The sequence below is a fragment of the Natator depressus genome, chromosome 2 (assembly GCF_965152275.1).
Source record: "Natator depressus isolate rNatDep1 chromosome 2, rNatDep2.hap1, whole genome shotgun sequence".
Classification (NCBI taxonomy): domain Eukaryota; kingdom Metazoa; phylum Chordata; order Testudines; family Cheloniidae; genus Natator; species Natator depressus.
Genome location: NC_134235.1, coordinates 168,375,561 through 168,393,843, shown reverse-complemented (window position 1 = coordinate 168,393,843; position 18,283 = coordinate 168,375,561). Strand labels below are relative to the sequence as shown.

Below are 18,283 nucleotides of genomic sequence, written 5' to 3'. Positions count from 1 at the left end.
ATTGCAAGAAGGGATGATTTGCACCTTGGCCAATCAGATAGCAAGTGTGAAAAATTGGGACAGGGGTTGGGGGGTAATAGGAGCCTATATAAGAAAAAAACCCAAATATTGGGACATTTGGTCACGCTATTTGCACCTTCCTGTACCAGTAAGAGTGAATCTAGCCCTACAATTTTAACATCATTTTGAGAGACTCATTCCGGATGCCTTTGTTATGTGAACCGCCAAGTTTATTAAGTATAAAAGTTTGAGATGACAGGAGAAAATGCATAGAGAAAGTGCTGACTTTGCTTCAAATGTTTCTTTGGAATTTTCTGAATGATTGATGCTGTAATGTGACTCATTTTTGCTATTTTTTAAAAGCATATATTATCTCTTGCTCATTGCTTCAGTTTGCCAGGCTTTAAAAATGCACTGAAACAATGAATCATGTCAAAAATTGGAGACATTTTAAAAAAATGCATTAAATTAAAAATATCAAGGGAGGGGTAGTGAGTCATTTACATTGGAAATTTACTTCAGCAGACTTCCATTCAGTTATCAGCTTGTGTCACAAGAATCTGGTCATTGCAAAAGAGCTATTTGAACCTTTCTAAAATTAGTTTAAAGTGTCTGGCAGGTCTTTATGTATGGTTTGCATGGATTCTCGCAATCCTTGAAGTTCAAAAAAGTTTGGGTTCAAATGAACCATGTTGGAATCTAATTGTTAACAGAAGGCAAAAAATTGCATTGAGCACAGTCTTGGACATTTTCAAGTGGAAGTGTGAGCAGTGGCCATATTGGAAAAATTCTGTGTAACTCAGTTGTTTCACAGTCCTAGAATTTGCCACAGAAAGAACCCCTATTACATTTATTTGCAGTCAACACAGAATTTCCATTTTGCAGCACCAGAGTGCTGAAGGTTACAGGTCTCTTGCATAATTTAGAACAGTGCTTGCTTTGTAATCTCTCCCATCCTTTGAGTTCAAAGTTAAAATCCACAAGAGAACAGCAACTTCAAAATGTTTACAGATATGCAGGAATTACAATAAAATTCATGTCCTGCTCTGATCAATGTTCCTAGCCTTACCAAATGAATTCAGAGTGTGTCAGGTTCAAGTCCAGTGCAGATGTGGTCACTCCAAAGCACTTGAAGACTGGTGGTTTTGGTATCTTTAGTTAAACAAAATTACAGGTTCAGTCAGTGTTTCAGGTGGAACTCCAAACCCAATGAAATTTCAGAGGTCTTGATTAAAATCCTATTCCCACTGAAGTTGATGACAGTTTTATCAATGACTTCAGTGGTGACAGGATTTTCACTCCTTAAGTGGTACACAGGACTTGTGTTTGTTCTGTGCATGGGGGCAGTGATGAGCTGCCAAAATCTTAACAACCAGTTTCCTCCTCACCCTACGAGGGGGTCGTTGCCCACCCCCATCCCCACCCCCTTGGACTCCTGCCACATCCGCCCCCCTCCCCTGTCCCCTGACTGCCCCCAGAACCGGGCAGGAGGGTCTCGTGGGCCACCGTAGTGGGTGCCCACCCCACCCCTAAGAGCCAGAGGGACCTGCCGGGGGGCGAGGTGGGGAGTCCCGGCAGTGCTTACCTGGGGCAGCTCCCAGGAAGCATCTGGCAGGTCCCTCTGGCCTCCTAGGGGCCGGGTAGCGTAGCTGCGGGGGGAGTGGCCACTCCCCCCACTGATCACATCAAAAGTGGTGCCTTAGGTGCCGACACCGTGGGTGCTCCGGGGCTGGAGCACCCACAGGGAAAATTTGGTGTATGCAGAGCACCCACCGGCAGCTCCCCACCCCGGCCCCAGCTCACCTCCGCTCCAGCTCACCTCCGCTCCACCTCCTCCCCTGAACATGCTGCCGCGCTCTGCTTCTCCGCCCCCCCTCCAGCTTCCCATGAATCAGCTGTTTGTGCCGGAAGCCTGGGAGGGCTGAGAAGCAAGCGGCGGCTTCACGCTCAGGCCCAAGGTGGTGGAGGTGAGCTGGGGAGCGGTTCCTCTGCGTGCCCCCAGGTTACCTGCTGCGGTGCGGGCGGCCCTCCTCGCGCCCCCTGCCCCAGCTCACCTCCTCCTCCTTGGGCCTGAGCGCGAAGCTACCGCTTGCTTCTCAGTCCACCCTGGCTTCCCGCACGAACAGCTGTATCGCGGGAAGCCTGCAGGGGGCGGAGAAGCAGAGCGGGGCGGAGCGTTCAGGGGAGGAGGCAGAGTGGAGGTGAGCTGGGGCCGGGGGCGGGGCGGGGAGCTGCTGATGGGTGCTCTGCACCCACCAAATTTTCCCCTTGAGTGCTCCAGCCCTGGAGCACCCATGGAGTCGGCGCCTAAGGCGCCACTTTTGGCCGGTTAATTTTAGAAGCCCTTTTAGAACCGGTTGTCCCTCGCAGAACAACCGGTTCTAAAAGGGCTTCTAAATTTAACAGCCGGTTCCAGCGAACCGGTGCAAACCGGCTCCAGCTCACCACAGCATGGGGGTGAATTTCACCTATAGTAAACAACAGAACATAAACATAAATTTTTCTGCCTTTGCCTGCCCTTATAAAGGAGCCCTTTTGGTGTATTTGGAAAAAAACACTCTCTCTCTCTCTCCTCAGAACTGGAATGTAAGTGCGTTTGAAGTTGCATTATACCTATAATGGTGGCAGAAGCTCTTGTTGCCAAGGCTATTGGGACAAAATGGAGGAGAGAAGAAGAGTGCTCTTGCTTCATAATGTTAACATTTAAACAGTCCCAAGCTGCCTTTGGCATTAACACATCTCTGATACAAATGGTGTGGGGTAGAATTTATTCCTTTGTTGCTGCTATTTCTGGCTGGAGGCAGTGTTCTGTAATTGATTAACAGGGCACAGTACATTGACTTATATGGGGAAGACTACTGTATATCTGTATCAGAAAGGATTATGATTCTGTTTTTAATCAGTGAAAGATTGGATTCTGCAGAAAACAGTAAAAACTGAAAACTAAAGTCCCTTGATTTGTCCCCGCTGTGGCATCACACCGTTTCTGGCTATGAAGTTAGGCTAAATGATCCAATAAGTATATATATATCATGGAAATCTCATACAGGTTTAGAAATGTTAGCTTGCCCTACATAAGCAATCTTTTAATTTTAATTCTTTTGGGCTATATACTATCATAAGTTATTAATACAATTTTAATAGCATTTAGCAGTCTATTCATTTTAAATAGAACCCTTCCTTTTAACTCACAAATTCACTCAGGGGAGCTTTTTAACATAGAGAGATTTTTAAATGAGAGTGATTTTTTGTCCACATGAAAGTGAGATCTTTTGTGGTTTCTTGTCCTGCTTATTAGATGCTTCCCCAAGATAAGTATTAAAAATTGATATAGTTGAAAGTGCATGTTGGAGAGCATACAACACCACCACAGGAAATCTACATCATTTACTTGACTTGTTCCCAACCCTGGCCATTTCAAGCCAGTGCAAAAGCCAAGCTGTAGCCTCAAAAGTATATGAAATGCATATGCATCACAGGTGGCATGTTGGTGAAAAGCTAGTGATTAAAATAGCCGTTACATTCACAAGATGGATATCTAAATTATTGACCTACAGGCATGCAAAGGGAGTTAAACAGTTCCCTTGGAAGAGGGCCTAGGCCCATAAAGGGCCCTGGATTATTTATTTTTCTTTTGTTTTTGCAAGGAGAAGAAGTTTATTTCTCACTTTTTTTTTCTGCATAGGGCCCTAACAATATCCATGTAGTGCCCCAAGTGTGACCTGAATGGTATGTCGGGGCCCTGTTTCATGTTTTATAGATTTTGTTGCTGTTCAAGCCAAAACAGGACAGGATATTATGGATGCTATTTTAGAGAAGCTGAAAAAGGAATGTTTAGGTATGGCTGATTTGCAAGGGACACATCTATGACAGTGGAGCTAATATGGCTGCAGTATATAAAGGTGTTCAAAATGGAATTCAGCAGGTAAATCAGTACACATCTTTTCTCCCATGTGTTGCACTGACTGAGTCATTAGGATGTGCTGAAAAAGGACATTAGTGTTACAGTAAAACACCATATCACAATGAGATGATCAGCAAGGGTGGAGGCAATCCATCCACTATGAAATCAGATTCAGGGGTGTTCTTGGTGTTTCACTGAGATTAAAGCTTCGCACAATCTTATGCCAGAATTTAAACTGGGAGCTGATAGATTGCTAGAGAACATTTCATTGTTTTTGTTTGTGTGGTTTTGGCCAAGATATTTTTTACTGTCTTATCAAAAATTAACTTTGTGAGCAAAAAATTGCTGAGTCCAGATATTGACGTTCAAATGATTTGTGGTTTACTTTGTGGCCTTTGAGATGCTTTATCAGAATTATGGTCTTCTGGGTTCACTGGATGTAAGGAAGCTGCTGCTTCACAGGCTGAAACATTAGTAATATCCACAAAGTTCAAAGAGAGAAGATTTCAATGATGAAAGCAATTCCATATGAAAGGTCATCAGATCCCAAACAAGTTCTTGAATGTGAGGTTTTCATCCCCCCACTTAGCCACACTGTAACACAAGTGGGCAATAGGATGCATCATTAGGATGAAGTTGGAGAAAAGTTTGTTTTTTTTTTTGATGGGAGAGAAACTGAAAAATCTCAGCAGCGAAGACCTTAGGGTACATTTATGCAGTAAGGAGCAACCCGCATCAGCGAGTCTCAAAGCCCAGGTCTACACACTTGGGCTTGTGCTACAGTTCTAAAAACAGCTGGGGACATGTTTGGGATTGGGCTGGAGCTCAGGCTCTGAAACCTAGGAAGGGGAGGTAGGCTTAAGCCCAAACATCCACACAGCTATTTTTAGCAGCATATCATAAGCCTGAGTTTATATACCCTGGCTCTAATACTTGCTGCTGTGGGCTCCTGCTCCCTGTGTAGGCTTCTCCAAAGAGGCAGGCTTGAAACCTAGCAAGCAGCTACTCTGAGCCTTTTAAGAGCAAAGCTGCTTTCTTTGCCAGTTTTTTGCACGTGTGTTTTTAAGGATGACTTGGAAGTGAAGGAGCCAGTTGAGCTCCTGAGTTTTGTTCAGAAAAGTTCTTTATATGCGAGTTTCCCTCACACAGACCCAGCACTGCCTATTTTTTTTGCTGTCTTTCAGTGTCTGTGTCTGCTAATGAAAGGAGTTTTTCAGAAAACTAAAATTAACCCAGACCTATCTAAGAAAGTCCATAGGGCAGGAAAAGCCATGTGATCTGGTCTGTTTGTCGTTGTGTTTGTGGGGTTATTATTTTGTTTGTTTTTTGTTTTGTTTTTTTCTTTTTTGAGGGAGAGAGCGAGAGAGAACTGGAAAGCAAGGTTGATAGCACTGGGTTCAGCTGATTAATGAGTGCTTCAGAGAAGGCTCCCTTTGTACAAGTACTTAGCAGGGACTGCACATTTGTTGTTTTTTTGTTTTTCACAGTGGAGAGCAGATTTGAGTCTTCAAACCAGGCCTGGAATATATTGCCATGGCACTGCTTACAGGGGCCCTAATTTTATTTTCAGCTGTTTTAGGCTTCCTTATTTCATTCCTTTGCTCTTTTGGGAGAGAGTATGCGAGTTGCCCTCATGGACAACACATACAAGGGACAGTGATTTCAATACTAGCACCATTTCTGATCATGTTTATATATTTTTCTTTTGATTTATTTAAAGTGCAGTAGCAGTAATGGATATTTCCAAATGGGAAGAGAAGCCCTTATATGTTATGATCTTCTCATTGGCTACCAGAATTGGTGAGAGAACAGAGCTTCTGATAAGCACCTGCTCTGTGGAGCCATCTCTTTCATCTGTAGAGTGCTGTCTCTGAACAGCTTGCCTAAAATCCAGTTTTAGGTTTCCCATACAGACCATTATTGGAAAGAAGGACTTGGTCAAAATGTCCCACTTTACCTTTTTTCATATTTTTCAGTGTGCCATCAAGATAAATTCTTTATTCCACAAATATTCTTAAGAATCTATCCTTTGCTTCCCATTGTGTTCAATGATCTCTATCTAGTTCTGACACTAGAGAGATCTATTGTATTTTGTTAATGTACTTTATAAATAGATTTTCTCATTCCTACTTCTTCTTTTTTTCTATCAAGATGCAGGCATTTTTTCCTCAGAGGAAATATTGCATAAAAGGGTTTATGGTCCAGAAAATGTGGAGATACAGAGACAAGGCACATAATGTTAAGAATTTGATGATAAAAAGATATTAAAAAACACATATTCTTCAATATAAGCTTTGTCTATAGGAGGCCTGAATGTGCAAAGAATGAAGCATCCTCATCATAATAAAGCTTTTCTTCTGTGCTTACATCAGTTGATTTTTCAGTCCTAGTGTACATGAGATAAAGTAGGAACTGCAACTTTCTGGGAGGTTTGTAAAATAGGTGTGTTGATTCCTAAGCAAATGTATATGGTATTTATCCAAAAGGAACACTGACAAGATAAAAACAAGTCTCTCTCTCTCACTCACACACACACACACACACACACACACCCCCCCTTATTAGGAACACCTACACTAAACTGATAGTTTAAACACACACACACACACACACACACACACACGGCTTTATTTATTTATTTATTTATTTATGTCATCCATTGTAACTGATGGCCAATTTAACTTTTGGTTTGTAATTAGTTTCTAGAAGAGTTGGTCAAGTAGTTTAAGATAAGAAACTAATTTGAAAACAGAGCCCCTGATGCATGAAACATTTTGTGAATTAAAGTCACAAGATCAACTCACAGTGTAATCATATTATTCATTAATAGTGAGTATTCAATATTCAAAGACTTTTGATCTTGTTTATTATTGATTATTAGCCAAAAACTTGTCCTGGAAGTTTCTTTCTTAGTTGCAGTTTGTCATTAAATATTCTTCTGAAAATGTTTCAACCATCCAACCAGGGAACAGAGATAATGTCATATGACTTAGATGGCTGGCCACATAGCACTTAAATGAACTGTGGAAATAAACAGTTTTGCAAACAAGCTATAGGCCAAAAATTCCTTATACAAACTACTTGACAAATACTTACAATTACCAAATACATTAGAAAATGTCCTGTTTATGAATAGGTCACTAGGGGAAAAAGTCTAAGTTTTTGAAAATATTTATAATGAGCAGTTGAACCAGTGCTCATTCCAGTTCTCATGTGCTGTTGTGATGCCACTGTTCAGGATTCAGTGAGATCAGCATGTAAGCCAAGATTTTTTTAAAAAAATAGGACTTGCAAGTTAGACTCCTACATACACATTTAAGCATGCACGTGGCCTGATTTTCAAAAGTACTGAGCCACCAGAAGTTTCTACGCAGGCCGATATATTCTTAAAAGCCAGTGTCAGCAAATGAGTGTTCAGCACTTTTTAAATCAAGCCATTTCTTACAGCATCTAAATATAGACTTAGCCTAAGTCTATGCACCTGTTTATGAAAAAAAGCATGTCTAATTTTTGGGTTCTACATTTTAATTAAATTTTCAACAACAACAAAATATTTTTCAATAAATAGATTTGGGGCCTAAACTGTACTTTTCATGTGAACAATGCCCATTATGGTGATTGTTCAAGTAACTTGAGTTCCACACACAAATCAACTCAGTTAATTAATGTCTGTATTAGTGCCTGAGGCCCTGGTCTTGAAATGAGATGTGTGCTGGACATACCTCTGTGTCTGCCTGGAACTTCACTCTGAAACAATGCGGAGATCTGTCTGTCTGCATTCGGTTGTGTAATTAGGGGCTAAAACAACAACAAAAATCAAAAGTTTTGTTTTGTAAAATGAACAAATAGAATTTAAAATAAATCTCCCCCTCTTTCTATTTGGCTAAACTCAATTATGTCATTAAAGATAGAAATTATGTGCTTTATAGTCATTAGAACAACTAACAGGTGTCCTTTTATCTAGTGTTTGCCTATATTTCTATGCTAGTACCCACCCTTTCTTAACTAGCGATAGCTAATTTGTGAGGACATCTAAATTAGACTGTTAAATGTCAGAATATTGATTAGTTTTAATCAGAATCCCCTTTTGTTTCATTGTTCTGTTTCAGAGTTGTGGAACTGTTTACATTTTTTCATTATATAGAGATATACGTTTGGCTTATTCAGGAAGAGAAAGGGAGAAATTATTTGTGACTGGAAATATTAGTTGACCAGGATCATTATAAATGACTTACCTCACTCATGATCTCTATTTGACCCATACTAAACACCCTCTCTTGAGGTTACAGTTAATTCATTCTACATGCAAGAACCATTTTTAGCCTCTCCCCTGATCATGGTCTTCTAATTGGACCAAAATGAAGTGCTGTGCTTTTGTGGTAGAGATGCTGCCCATCTGGGATTGAGCTAACTTTCTGTATTCATGTAAATGGGAGATGTTTTACTTTTATAGCAGAGCCTCTGCTGGGGTGTATGCATTAAAACATTTATCTGAATTGTTTGGAATAGTTATTTTTAATTTCTCTGCAGTGAGATTGTACTTAAGATGTAGGAGAGTATTAAAACTCATATATTTCACACTTGCACAGAAATATTAGAGAAACTAGAATAAAGGTCTGCATATTAATTGTTCTAAGCAGCTGAGATATCTAAAGCTAATCATTTCCGCCTTTACTTACATAATTTGATCCAACAATAGGATTTTGTTTTAAACTCTTTGTTATACAAAGCAGAAATTCTGGGTTTTTTTTCCTCCATCTTGGACAATAACACCCAAGTTAACCTTCTTTATTTTATGCAAAATAGATGGATAGTGCTTTAAAGGATTAGAAAGATTACTTAAAAAAAAGACATATTCTATCCCTTATCTTTCCATTTTTTCTCACTGCATCTGCAATCTGTAGTTATATAGAGATCACAATTTAATTATTTTCTTTGATAAATTATGAATAAAATTGTCAGTCAGGTTATTAACACCTTCACCAAGCATTGAAAGTGCACATATTGTCTTCTGTTAATCTGATAGTTACTCTAATTATGTTTACTATCTTTATTTTATCTTGCCAAAAGATATTTCAAATGTGGGAGGTATTTTTTTTAATCTATGCATTCTTAAGAAGAGGAAGTACACCCAAGTGGCTAGGGCACTATCCCTCGTCGACTGCCTGTGCCTCAGTTCGTCCTCTGCAAAATGGGGATGATAGTACTTCCCGAGCACTCCGGAGTCTAGAATGCGATGGTGATGCTCTCAGATACTCTTATAATGAGGGGCACACAAGTAACTAGGAAAGATATCCAAGGTATAGATTCTCTCTAGTGTGTCTGACCCATTAAACAGCAATGTGGAAATAAATGTATTTATTTTCTTTGTCTTTCAGAAAAATGTGATGAACCACTGCTCTCAGCATTATCCCACTCCTCCTTCAGCAGTTCATCATCTATGGCTAGTAGCTATGCACCAGGGTATGCAAAGCTAAACAAAAGAGGAGGTAAGAGATCTCTCCTTCCCAACATTCATATACCTGCAGCAAACACTATCTATTTCATGTAAAATAAATGTTAATTATTTATTTTAAACCAAATCTCAACTTTGATGCACAGCAATACTGTATTGGTGTTGACCCTAATGATTGTTTAGTAGTCTGGTGAAATGTTTTCTGTAAAATGTCGTACTAAAATGTTGTGGGTACTTGGGAAAGAGATTGGAAAATTAATATCAAAACTGTTCCCTCCAAAAGAAATTGTGGAAGGAGTATAGTGAGGTTGACCTTGGGGAGTTCACAACTAAAAGGGGATTTGAGGTTGAGAGGGGGAAAGGATTCCGACCTCTCAAATCTGTGGATCCTGAGAATCTGCAAGGATGGGATCCCCAGTCCAGTAGAAGGTTTGGCCTCTGCACTGCTCTTCTGGTTCCCCTCTCCCTATGGGAAACATATGTCTTTTCCTAGATAGCCCAATCAGCAGGGGTCTCATTTGCTAGCTGGGAAAGTGGGCAGTTGCCACCTCTCCCCCCACCGCGGACATTTCATCAGTCTCTGTGCTCCATTATATCTTCTGCTCCTCCCCCATCGACTTTGGAAGATATAATATCACATATAACGTTCTCTATGCAGATACAACTTCCCCTCCTCTTGAATTATTCTGAAATGATGCTGTCATAAATATAAAGGGAAGGGTAAACACCTTTAAATCCCTCCTGGCCAGAGGAAAAATCCTTTCACCTGTAAAGGATTAAGAAGCTAGGATAACCTCGCTGGCACCAGACCAAAATGACCAATGAGGAGACAAGATACTTTCAAAGCTGGGGGAGGGGGGGAAACAAAGGTTCTCTCTGTCTGTGTGATGCTTTTGCCGGGAACAGAAAAGGAATGGAGTCTTAGAATTTAGTAATCTAGCTAGATATGCGTTAGATTATAATTTCTTTAAATGGCTGATAAAATAAGCTGTGCTGAATGGAATGTATATTCCTGTTTTTGTGTCTTTTTGGAACTTAAAGTTTTGCCTTGAGGGATTCTCTGTTTTGAATCTGATTACCCTGTAAGGTATTTACCATCCTGATTTTACAGAGGTGATTCTTTTTCTTTTTTTTTCTTCAATTAAAATTCTTCTTTTAAGAACCTGATTGCTTTTTCCTTGTTCTTAAGATCCAAGGGTTTGGGTCTGTGTTCACCTATGGAAATTGGTGAGGATTTTTATCAAGCCTTCCCCAGGAAAGGGGGTGCAGGGTTTGGGGGGAAAGACGTTCCAAGCGGGCTCTTTCCCGGTTATATATCTGTAAGACGCTTGGTGGTGGCAGCGATAAAGTCCAAGGGCAAAAGGTAAAATAGTTTGTACCTTGGGGAAGTTTTAACCTAAGCTGGTAAAAATAAGCTTAGGGGGTTTTCCTGCAGGTCCCCACATCTGTACCCTAGAATTCAGAGTGGGGAAGGAACCTTGAAAGACGCCCTTGCGAATCAGCATTTTAAAAAAACCCAAATACTCCCAACACCCTCTCAGTGGAGATTGCAGGCATAAAACCTGAAGTAAATTAATGCTGTTTCAGGTAGAATGATCTCACATGCCTTCAAAAGAGAGAATTCTATGTACAGAAGATCCTTCCCCTTCTTGGCCTCAACTCTGGTCCCTGGAGGTCCACTGAGTCTTATCCTTGTGCAGCAATTATAGAGGGATTTCACCCAGACTAAAAGAAGGGAGAGTCAAAATCAGAGGGACAGACCTCCCCTCACCTTTCAGTCCCCCAAGCCAGGATCTCCCTGATCATGGAACAACCAGATCATTACCTCAGCTTACCCTGCTGTGACATTTTGGGAATCACCCCATCCAATAAGGAATTCTGTCACTATCTGCCTTGAAACTTTGCATTCCTTAATGCTATGCTACCATGGCTCAGAACTCTGATACCAGCAGCCAACCGACAAGCATAAGGCCTCACCCTGGCTTCCACGAGCCTAGTTACTCCTTAAAAGGTGACCTCAGCAACCCCTTCTGGTCCTGAGTCTCCCCAAATCCATCTCCCCGAGTTCTTAACTAACAGACACTCAGACTTTTCCCCGCTGATTCATCACCCCTCAAGTGTGAAATCCACTCTCAATTATCAGTTCACTTTGGGACACACTTAGTTTGCACACTAGAGACCCGCTTGGAGTAAAAATAAACAAAATGTTTAATTAATAGAAAACTCATGAAATGGTAAGGAAAAGTAAATGCATACAAGTTACACAGACAATAAACATAAAGAAGCAACCTCAGGTTTTACATGTCTCTATTAGCTTTTCTAATACAAGTTCTAATACAATATTGCCTCTGAACAGTTTCGAGAGATGTACTAGTCTAAGACTACCCCGTTTGCAACTTCAGTTTGTACATATCCAGTACCTAATTCTATTCTCCTTTTCATGGGTGGTATTGAAACAATTCCTGATTTACACGAGTGTCAATGACAGGAGGACTAGCTCTCTTTCTGTTTCTATTTCTATAGCTAAGGGAAAATAGCTCAGTTGTTATGTTGAATTATTTTATAACATCATTGAAGTAGGGATATCACTAATCAAATTAACTGTAAAGAAATATAGATATTTGTTACTTCATAGTACCATTACTGAGAAATGGGGCTCCCCAGGTGACTGCACTATCTAGAAGAAGAAATCTTCTCTTGCTGAGTCATTACATCGAAAGAGACAAAAACAAAAAAATGCTTTAAAATAAGGAAACATGCACTTGAAAATGTTAAACTCCAGCCCCATAAAAGTTGAACTCAACCTACTTTGTAGGGCTGAATTTTCAGTATTAAGGTGACTACTATCTTCAAAATATCTGAGCCAATGTGAAGTTTTCACCAGACAGCATGCAACTCTGTTTAATAGTGTGCCTTAAAATGTGCTGTAGTTCAGGCAAGTGGAATTAAGTCTGCCATTCACTCTAATAGCATCAGATTGAACCCTAAGATAACTAGATGTATGCTTAGGAACTTTTTTTTTCTTAATACTCAGGGAAGTTTCATGCATAAGTGTTAGGGCTCTGCAAGGCTTGGTTCAGGAAGGGATTTGTGAACTGGTGCTTGCAGTTTTCTTCAGAGGAGATGTAATTAAACCCATCCCTCTAAATTTAGTTGGACATTTGAATCTGAAAACTCAAACCTCCAAGACATGGCCCTTCTCTACACCTTTCAGGGTCTCCTAGAACCCAGCACACTCTAATATTATACCCTTCCCCCATTACTTATGTCAAGGTTCCTCCCCCACTCTGAACTCTAGGGTACAGATGTGGGGACCTGCATGAAAAACCTCCTAAGCTTATCTTTACCAGCTTAGGTCAAAACTTCCCCAAGGTACAAAATATTCCACCCTTTTGTCCTTGGATTGGCCGCTACCACCACCAAACAAATACTGGTTACTGGGGAAGAGCTGTTTGGACACGTCTTTCCCCCCAAAATACTTCCCAAAAACCTTGCACCCTACTTCCTGGACAAGGTTTGGTAAAAAGCTTCACCAATTTGCCTAGGTGACTACAGACCCAGACCCTTGGATCTTAAGAACAATGAACAATCCTCCCAACACTTGCACCCTCCCTTTCCTGGGAAATGTTGGATAAAAAGCCTCACCAATTTGCATGGGTGACCACAGACCCAAACCCCTGGATCTGAGAACAATGAAAAAGCATTCAGTTTTCTTACAAGAAGACTTTTAATAAAAATAGAATTAGAAATAAGAAATCCCCCCTGTAAAATCAGGATGGTAAATACCTTACAGGGTAATTAGATTCAAAACATAGAGAACCCCTCTAGGCAAAAACCTTAAGTTACAAAAAAGATACACAGACAGAAATAGTTATTCTATTCAGCACAATTCTTTTCTCAGCCATTTAAAGAAATCATAATCTAACACATACCTAGCTAGATTACTTACTAAAAGTTCTAAGGCTTCATTCCTGGTCTATCTCCGGCAAAGACAAAATGTAGACAGACACACAAACCCTTTGTTTCTCTCCCTCCTCCCAGCTTTTGAAAGTATCTTGTCTCCTCATTGGTCATTTTGGTCAGGTGCCAGCGAGGTTACCTTTAGCTTCTTAACCCTTTACAGGTGAGAGGAGATTTCCTCTGGCCAGGAGGGATTTTAAAGGGGTTTACCCTTCCCTTTCTATTTACGACAACTTACATTATCTGTCTTTAGAAGAGGTAGGTAGAAGAAATTTGGGAATTGTTGAGGAGGACAGCTATTTTTGGAGGCAGGAAAGAATGTCAATTGGGAAATAAATGTTTAACAATTTCCTAGCTGTACAAATAGTGCTCAGTAAATAGTGGATGTTTCAGTTTGGTAGCAATTCTAAAAAATCATGGGGTGGCGGGATTATTTCAGGCTGAAGTGGACATGAAATTTTTGAACGTTTTAAGTGAATCAAAAAGTTAAAGAAAAGTCTTGGGTCTTGTGAAAAGTTTTGTTCAAGCTGAAATGAAATTTTCATTTCAATTTTGTGTATTGTTTGTTTTTATTTTTATATAATTAAAGGAAATTTCAAAACTAAGAGTAATTGTGAATTTAAAAAATGAAATTTTCAAAATGGGATTTATTTATGTGTTTCTTTATTTGTTAGGATTTTCTGATCACAACAATTTGGTGAAATCGACACACACTGATGAAATGTTTAGGTGTTCCTGACACTTCATATTTTTGCTGAAAAAAGTTTTTGTTTAAAATTTTGCACAGTTTTGTGTACAGAGGAATTGACTACTAGTCTTACGCAAACACAGCCTGAGTGTCATGAGCATAATGAAACTTTGGCCCCAGGCTCTTTTTGAGTAGGTCTGAGGTTTTGATGTGAAAAATTTGCACAACCTGCTGTATTAATTTAAATAGAATAAATGTACCCAAACAGTTAAAGGTGTTAACATCACCCTGTCATTGTCCAACATTAAAGAATTTTAAACAAGATTTGGAGTTTGCTATACGGCAGTGGTCTCCAACCTTTTTACACACAAGATCATTTTTTGAATTTTTAAAAGCAACCCAGAATCTACCCTGCCCCTTCCCTGAGGCCCTGCCCCTTCTCCTGCTCACTCCACCCCCCCCCATCGCTTGCTCTCCCCCACCCTCACTCACTTTTACCGGGATGGGGTAGGGGGTTGGGGCTCGGAAGAGGGTGCGGGCTCTAGGCTGGAGCCGAGGGGTTTGGAGTGTGGGAGGGGGCTTCAGGCTGAGCCTGGGTCGGGGGTTCGGGGGCAGGAGAGGGCTTCTGGCTGGGGCAGAGTCTTGGGGTGCAGGAGGGGGTACAGGGTGCTAGCTCCGGGAAGGGAGTCAGGTGTGGGGCAGGGGGTTGCAGTGTGGGTGGGGATTCGTGTGCCGGAGGGGGTATGGGATGCAGGCTCCAGGAGGGGGTTCAGGGCTTGGGGTTGGGATACGGGCTCCCGCTGGGCGGCACTTACCTCGAGCGTCTCCTGTTAGGTGGCACAGCAAGGCTAAGGCAGGCTCCCTGCCTGCCCTGGCCCTGGTCCTGGCCCTGTGCAGCTCCCAGAAGCAGCCAGCATGTCCCTGCAGCCCCTGGGGGGGGCACGTGGCTCCGTGCACTGCTCATGCCTTGATGCACCATCCCCACAGCTCCCATTGGCCGCAGTTCCCCGTTCCTGGCTGCTTGGAAGAAAAAAGACATGCATAAAATGGGAGAGAAAAGAACAGCAAAGGGAGAAAATGTAACTTCTGTCTCTGGTGTTGATTCTTATTTGTGGCCTCACTGCACGATAAACACAGGTATAGCACATGGTCTTATTAACCACTCCAAGACCTGGCAAATTCATACCAGCAATACGCTATTTGGGGCATTGCTTTTAAAGACCTCTTTAGTCACAGGCTCAGTGTAGCAAAACATGGCCAGCTAAGTCAGACTTTTGTTAGACAGAAGGAAAAAGTAGAGGGATAGGAAAGAGAAGAAATAAGGTGGGAAGGAAAAGGGGATACACAGGTGGGGATGGGGGATACAAAGTCTCCTATCCCAGGCAGTGACTGGGATTCAGCCAGAGCCAATGGCGTTGGCAAGGCCAAAAGGGACCACTGTGATCACCCAGTCTGTCCTCCTGTATAACATAGACCATAGGTCTTCCCCCACAGAATTGCTAGAGCCGATCTTTCAGGAAAACATCCAGTCTTGATTTGAAAATCCAGTGAGATGGAGAATCCATCAAGACCTTTGGTAAGTTGTTCCAATGGTTAATTACTCTCACCATGAAACATGTATGCATTATTTCCAGTCTGAGTTTGTCTAGCTTCAATTTCCGGCCGTTGGATCATTAGATTTCTCTGCTAGATTGACCAGCCCATTGTTAGACCAGATCAAACTTTTGTAAATCTAGAACCTGTGCCCACAAAACTGGGGCTTTCAAGTTACAAAAAATCAAATTATACAGCACTTTCAATCACTTGGCTCTGCAAAATGGTATCATTGGTGATGTAGTTATGAATGAGAAGACAGAAGTAAATCACATTTATGAACAATTGTAAATCCACCAGAAATAGATTCACTACTTGATATGCTCTACTAATGCCCTCTAAATAGATTTCCATCTTAAAGCTAGTCTTTTGAAAGAGATGATGACATGAGATAAAGATACTTCCACATGACCTCCCTGTTTTCTTTGGACCTAATATACAAAACTAAGTGTGTTTTCTTGTGCCCTTTTGTGCTAGAATTTACCACTACCCTTCAATATGAAAGTGTTATTTAAAGAGAGACATTTTGCCATTCCCTTTCATTTGTATGTGTCACTACCTTTTGCCCCCAAAATACAGCCATTTACATTTATGCCATGTAATGTGCGGTTTGTATTTGTGACTACTTTTCTTTCATATTCTGTTAAACACTTTATATACCCTTTGTGATGCCGTTCACAGCTGGCATATGTGTCTGTAACTTTACTAGCTCTACATGGAGTTGCACCTGCCTATATTAGCATGAATTTGGTACCTGTAGAGGACATAATCTGTCAAATTATCACTTTGAAAGTGAGTCATATTATGTGACTAAACTACTGGGCGGTGTCTATTTATGTTACAGCATTATCCATAATCCAATATTTATATACTGTAGTTTTATTAACAAAGGAGAATTTTCAGTAAGGGAAAAGATTCTTGAGTGCTTTTTTTTTAACTTGGCAATTGAAGAAGATTATGAATACAGGCCATTCAATGTTTGCAAGGACACAGTTTCTTAAAATATAAACCTAAATTGTTAATTCCAGAGATAAAAGGACCATGGAGAGAAAAACATGATTCTTGGGTTTTTTGGTTGGTTGTTTAATTATCAAATTAAATCCTAGCCATTACAATATAAATTACAATATTACTGATCCTGGAAGCCTTTAGTTTTATATATTTTGTTCTCTGTCAGTAATCTGCTGTGTACTATACCTGTACAAATGTGCACTTCTCAGTATCTTTTAAAAATATATGTGTATACATATGTGTCTATTGTGTAGTGTAACACATGATTATATGTCATAAAAATTTAATTGTTAGTCAACTAGTGATTGGCATAGATGTCAACTATGCCATCACGGTGACGATAAAACTTTTGCACTGCACCATCACGTATTTTGACACCAATTTTGCTGGGGGTGGGGGAGGGGAGGATAAGAAAGCTTTCAGAGTTCTTAAAAAATGTATTGATACCATTTTCTCATATTCTTTCTCCTGTAAAAATAGTGTGTCTTAATAACAATCTAAGTAGGAGGCATCAAGGGAAAGAAAAATGTTAACTAATTCATTTTAGAACACTCAAAAAATTATCTACAATACCTTTCATATAGACAGTGTCAAGGTTATAAAGTCTGATAACTCATGACCTGCTATGAAAAGAAATCAATGGGCTGCATCCCATTGTAAAGAAGATTCACAGAATACCACTGGCATAAGGCATATTATCTGTGACAGTTCCCAAGCTTTTAGACCTTAAATTTGTCACTGGCACAAGAATTAATGCTGCACATCTTGTACCTAAAAGTATTTTAATTGAGAGAAGAAAGTCCACTTTTCAGGCAAAGAAAGAAACCTCCTTTGTGGCTTGTTTTAACTAATGTAACATAATTGGCAACTCTCAGAAGCTGCTTGAAGGGTTGGAACATTGGACATAATCACAGTAGACTGTGTAAACGAGGAGGTCAGAGGTGCACTTTTGGATCAGTGTGCGGATTATCTTCTCTGAGCAGCAGCAGAAGGAAGGAGGTATCTTTTGGCCACTGTAGCTAGTTTGAGTATCCAGCATCAGTGAGGAATCCAGAAGCTCTCCACAGCTGTGAGCCAAACTGATGATCTGTGGGAAGACTCCTTTGATAAAGGGGTGAGCTTGTGGTGTTTGTGGTTAACTCTGCAAACACTTACCACCAACACATCACTGTTGCCTGGGTTCTTGTAGTGACTTCTGACTTTTATCCAGGCACTGGGACAGCTGCATGATAGAGTTCTTGTCACTGAATAAATGAAATGTAGAGCTGGCTTTAATTAAGAAGCTTCTGGCATATGTATTCATGTGTCACAACTTCCCCCTGATGCTTCATACAGATGACAAATAGCGTGAGGGAAATAAGAGGCTGATGGAACTCCACAAGTGAGTGTCCTGATGGCGGAGAAGTTCTGCCCATTACTGAATGGCCTGAAAAGCCTGGAGTAATCAGTTGCGGGGGCGGGGGGGTGGTTATTGACTCTTGCTCTATGACAATCCTATATAATAAATATATCAAATAGTATAGATAGAACCAATAAAAGGAGTATGAAATAAAATGAGATGAATGTTTTCTTCCCCCCCATGGACAGAGGAAGATATCCATTAGTGCAATCAGCACTGTTTCTGTTCTATGTCCTGGTTTAAAGCTCAACAGAGCGGATTTTGGCCATGGAC

At 40.7% G+C, this 18,283-nt stretch overlaps 1 protein-coding gene across 2 annotated transcripts in view; it reads left to right on the top strand.

The window, feature by feature from the left end:
• The window catches only part of CNTNAP2 (contactin associated protein 2), a 1,640,949-nt gene that overhangs the window by 493,140 nt on the left and 1,129,526 nt on the right, over positions 1-18,283 (top strand). For both annotated transcript variants that reach the window (XM_074945269.1, XM_074945270.1), the window contains exon 2: positions 9,283-9,393. In XM_074945269.1, coding sequence (XP_074801370.1) covers positions 9,283-9,393 — 111 coding nt within the window. The remainder of the gene's footprint in view (positions 1-9,282; positions 9,394-18,283) is intronic.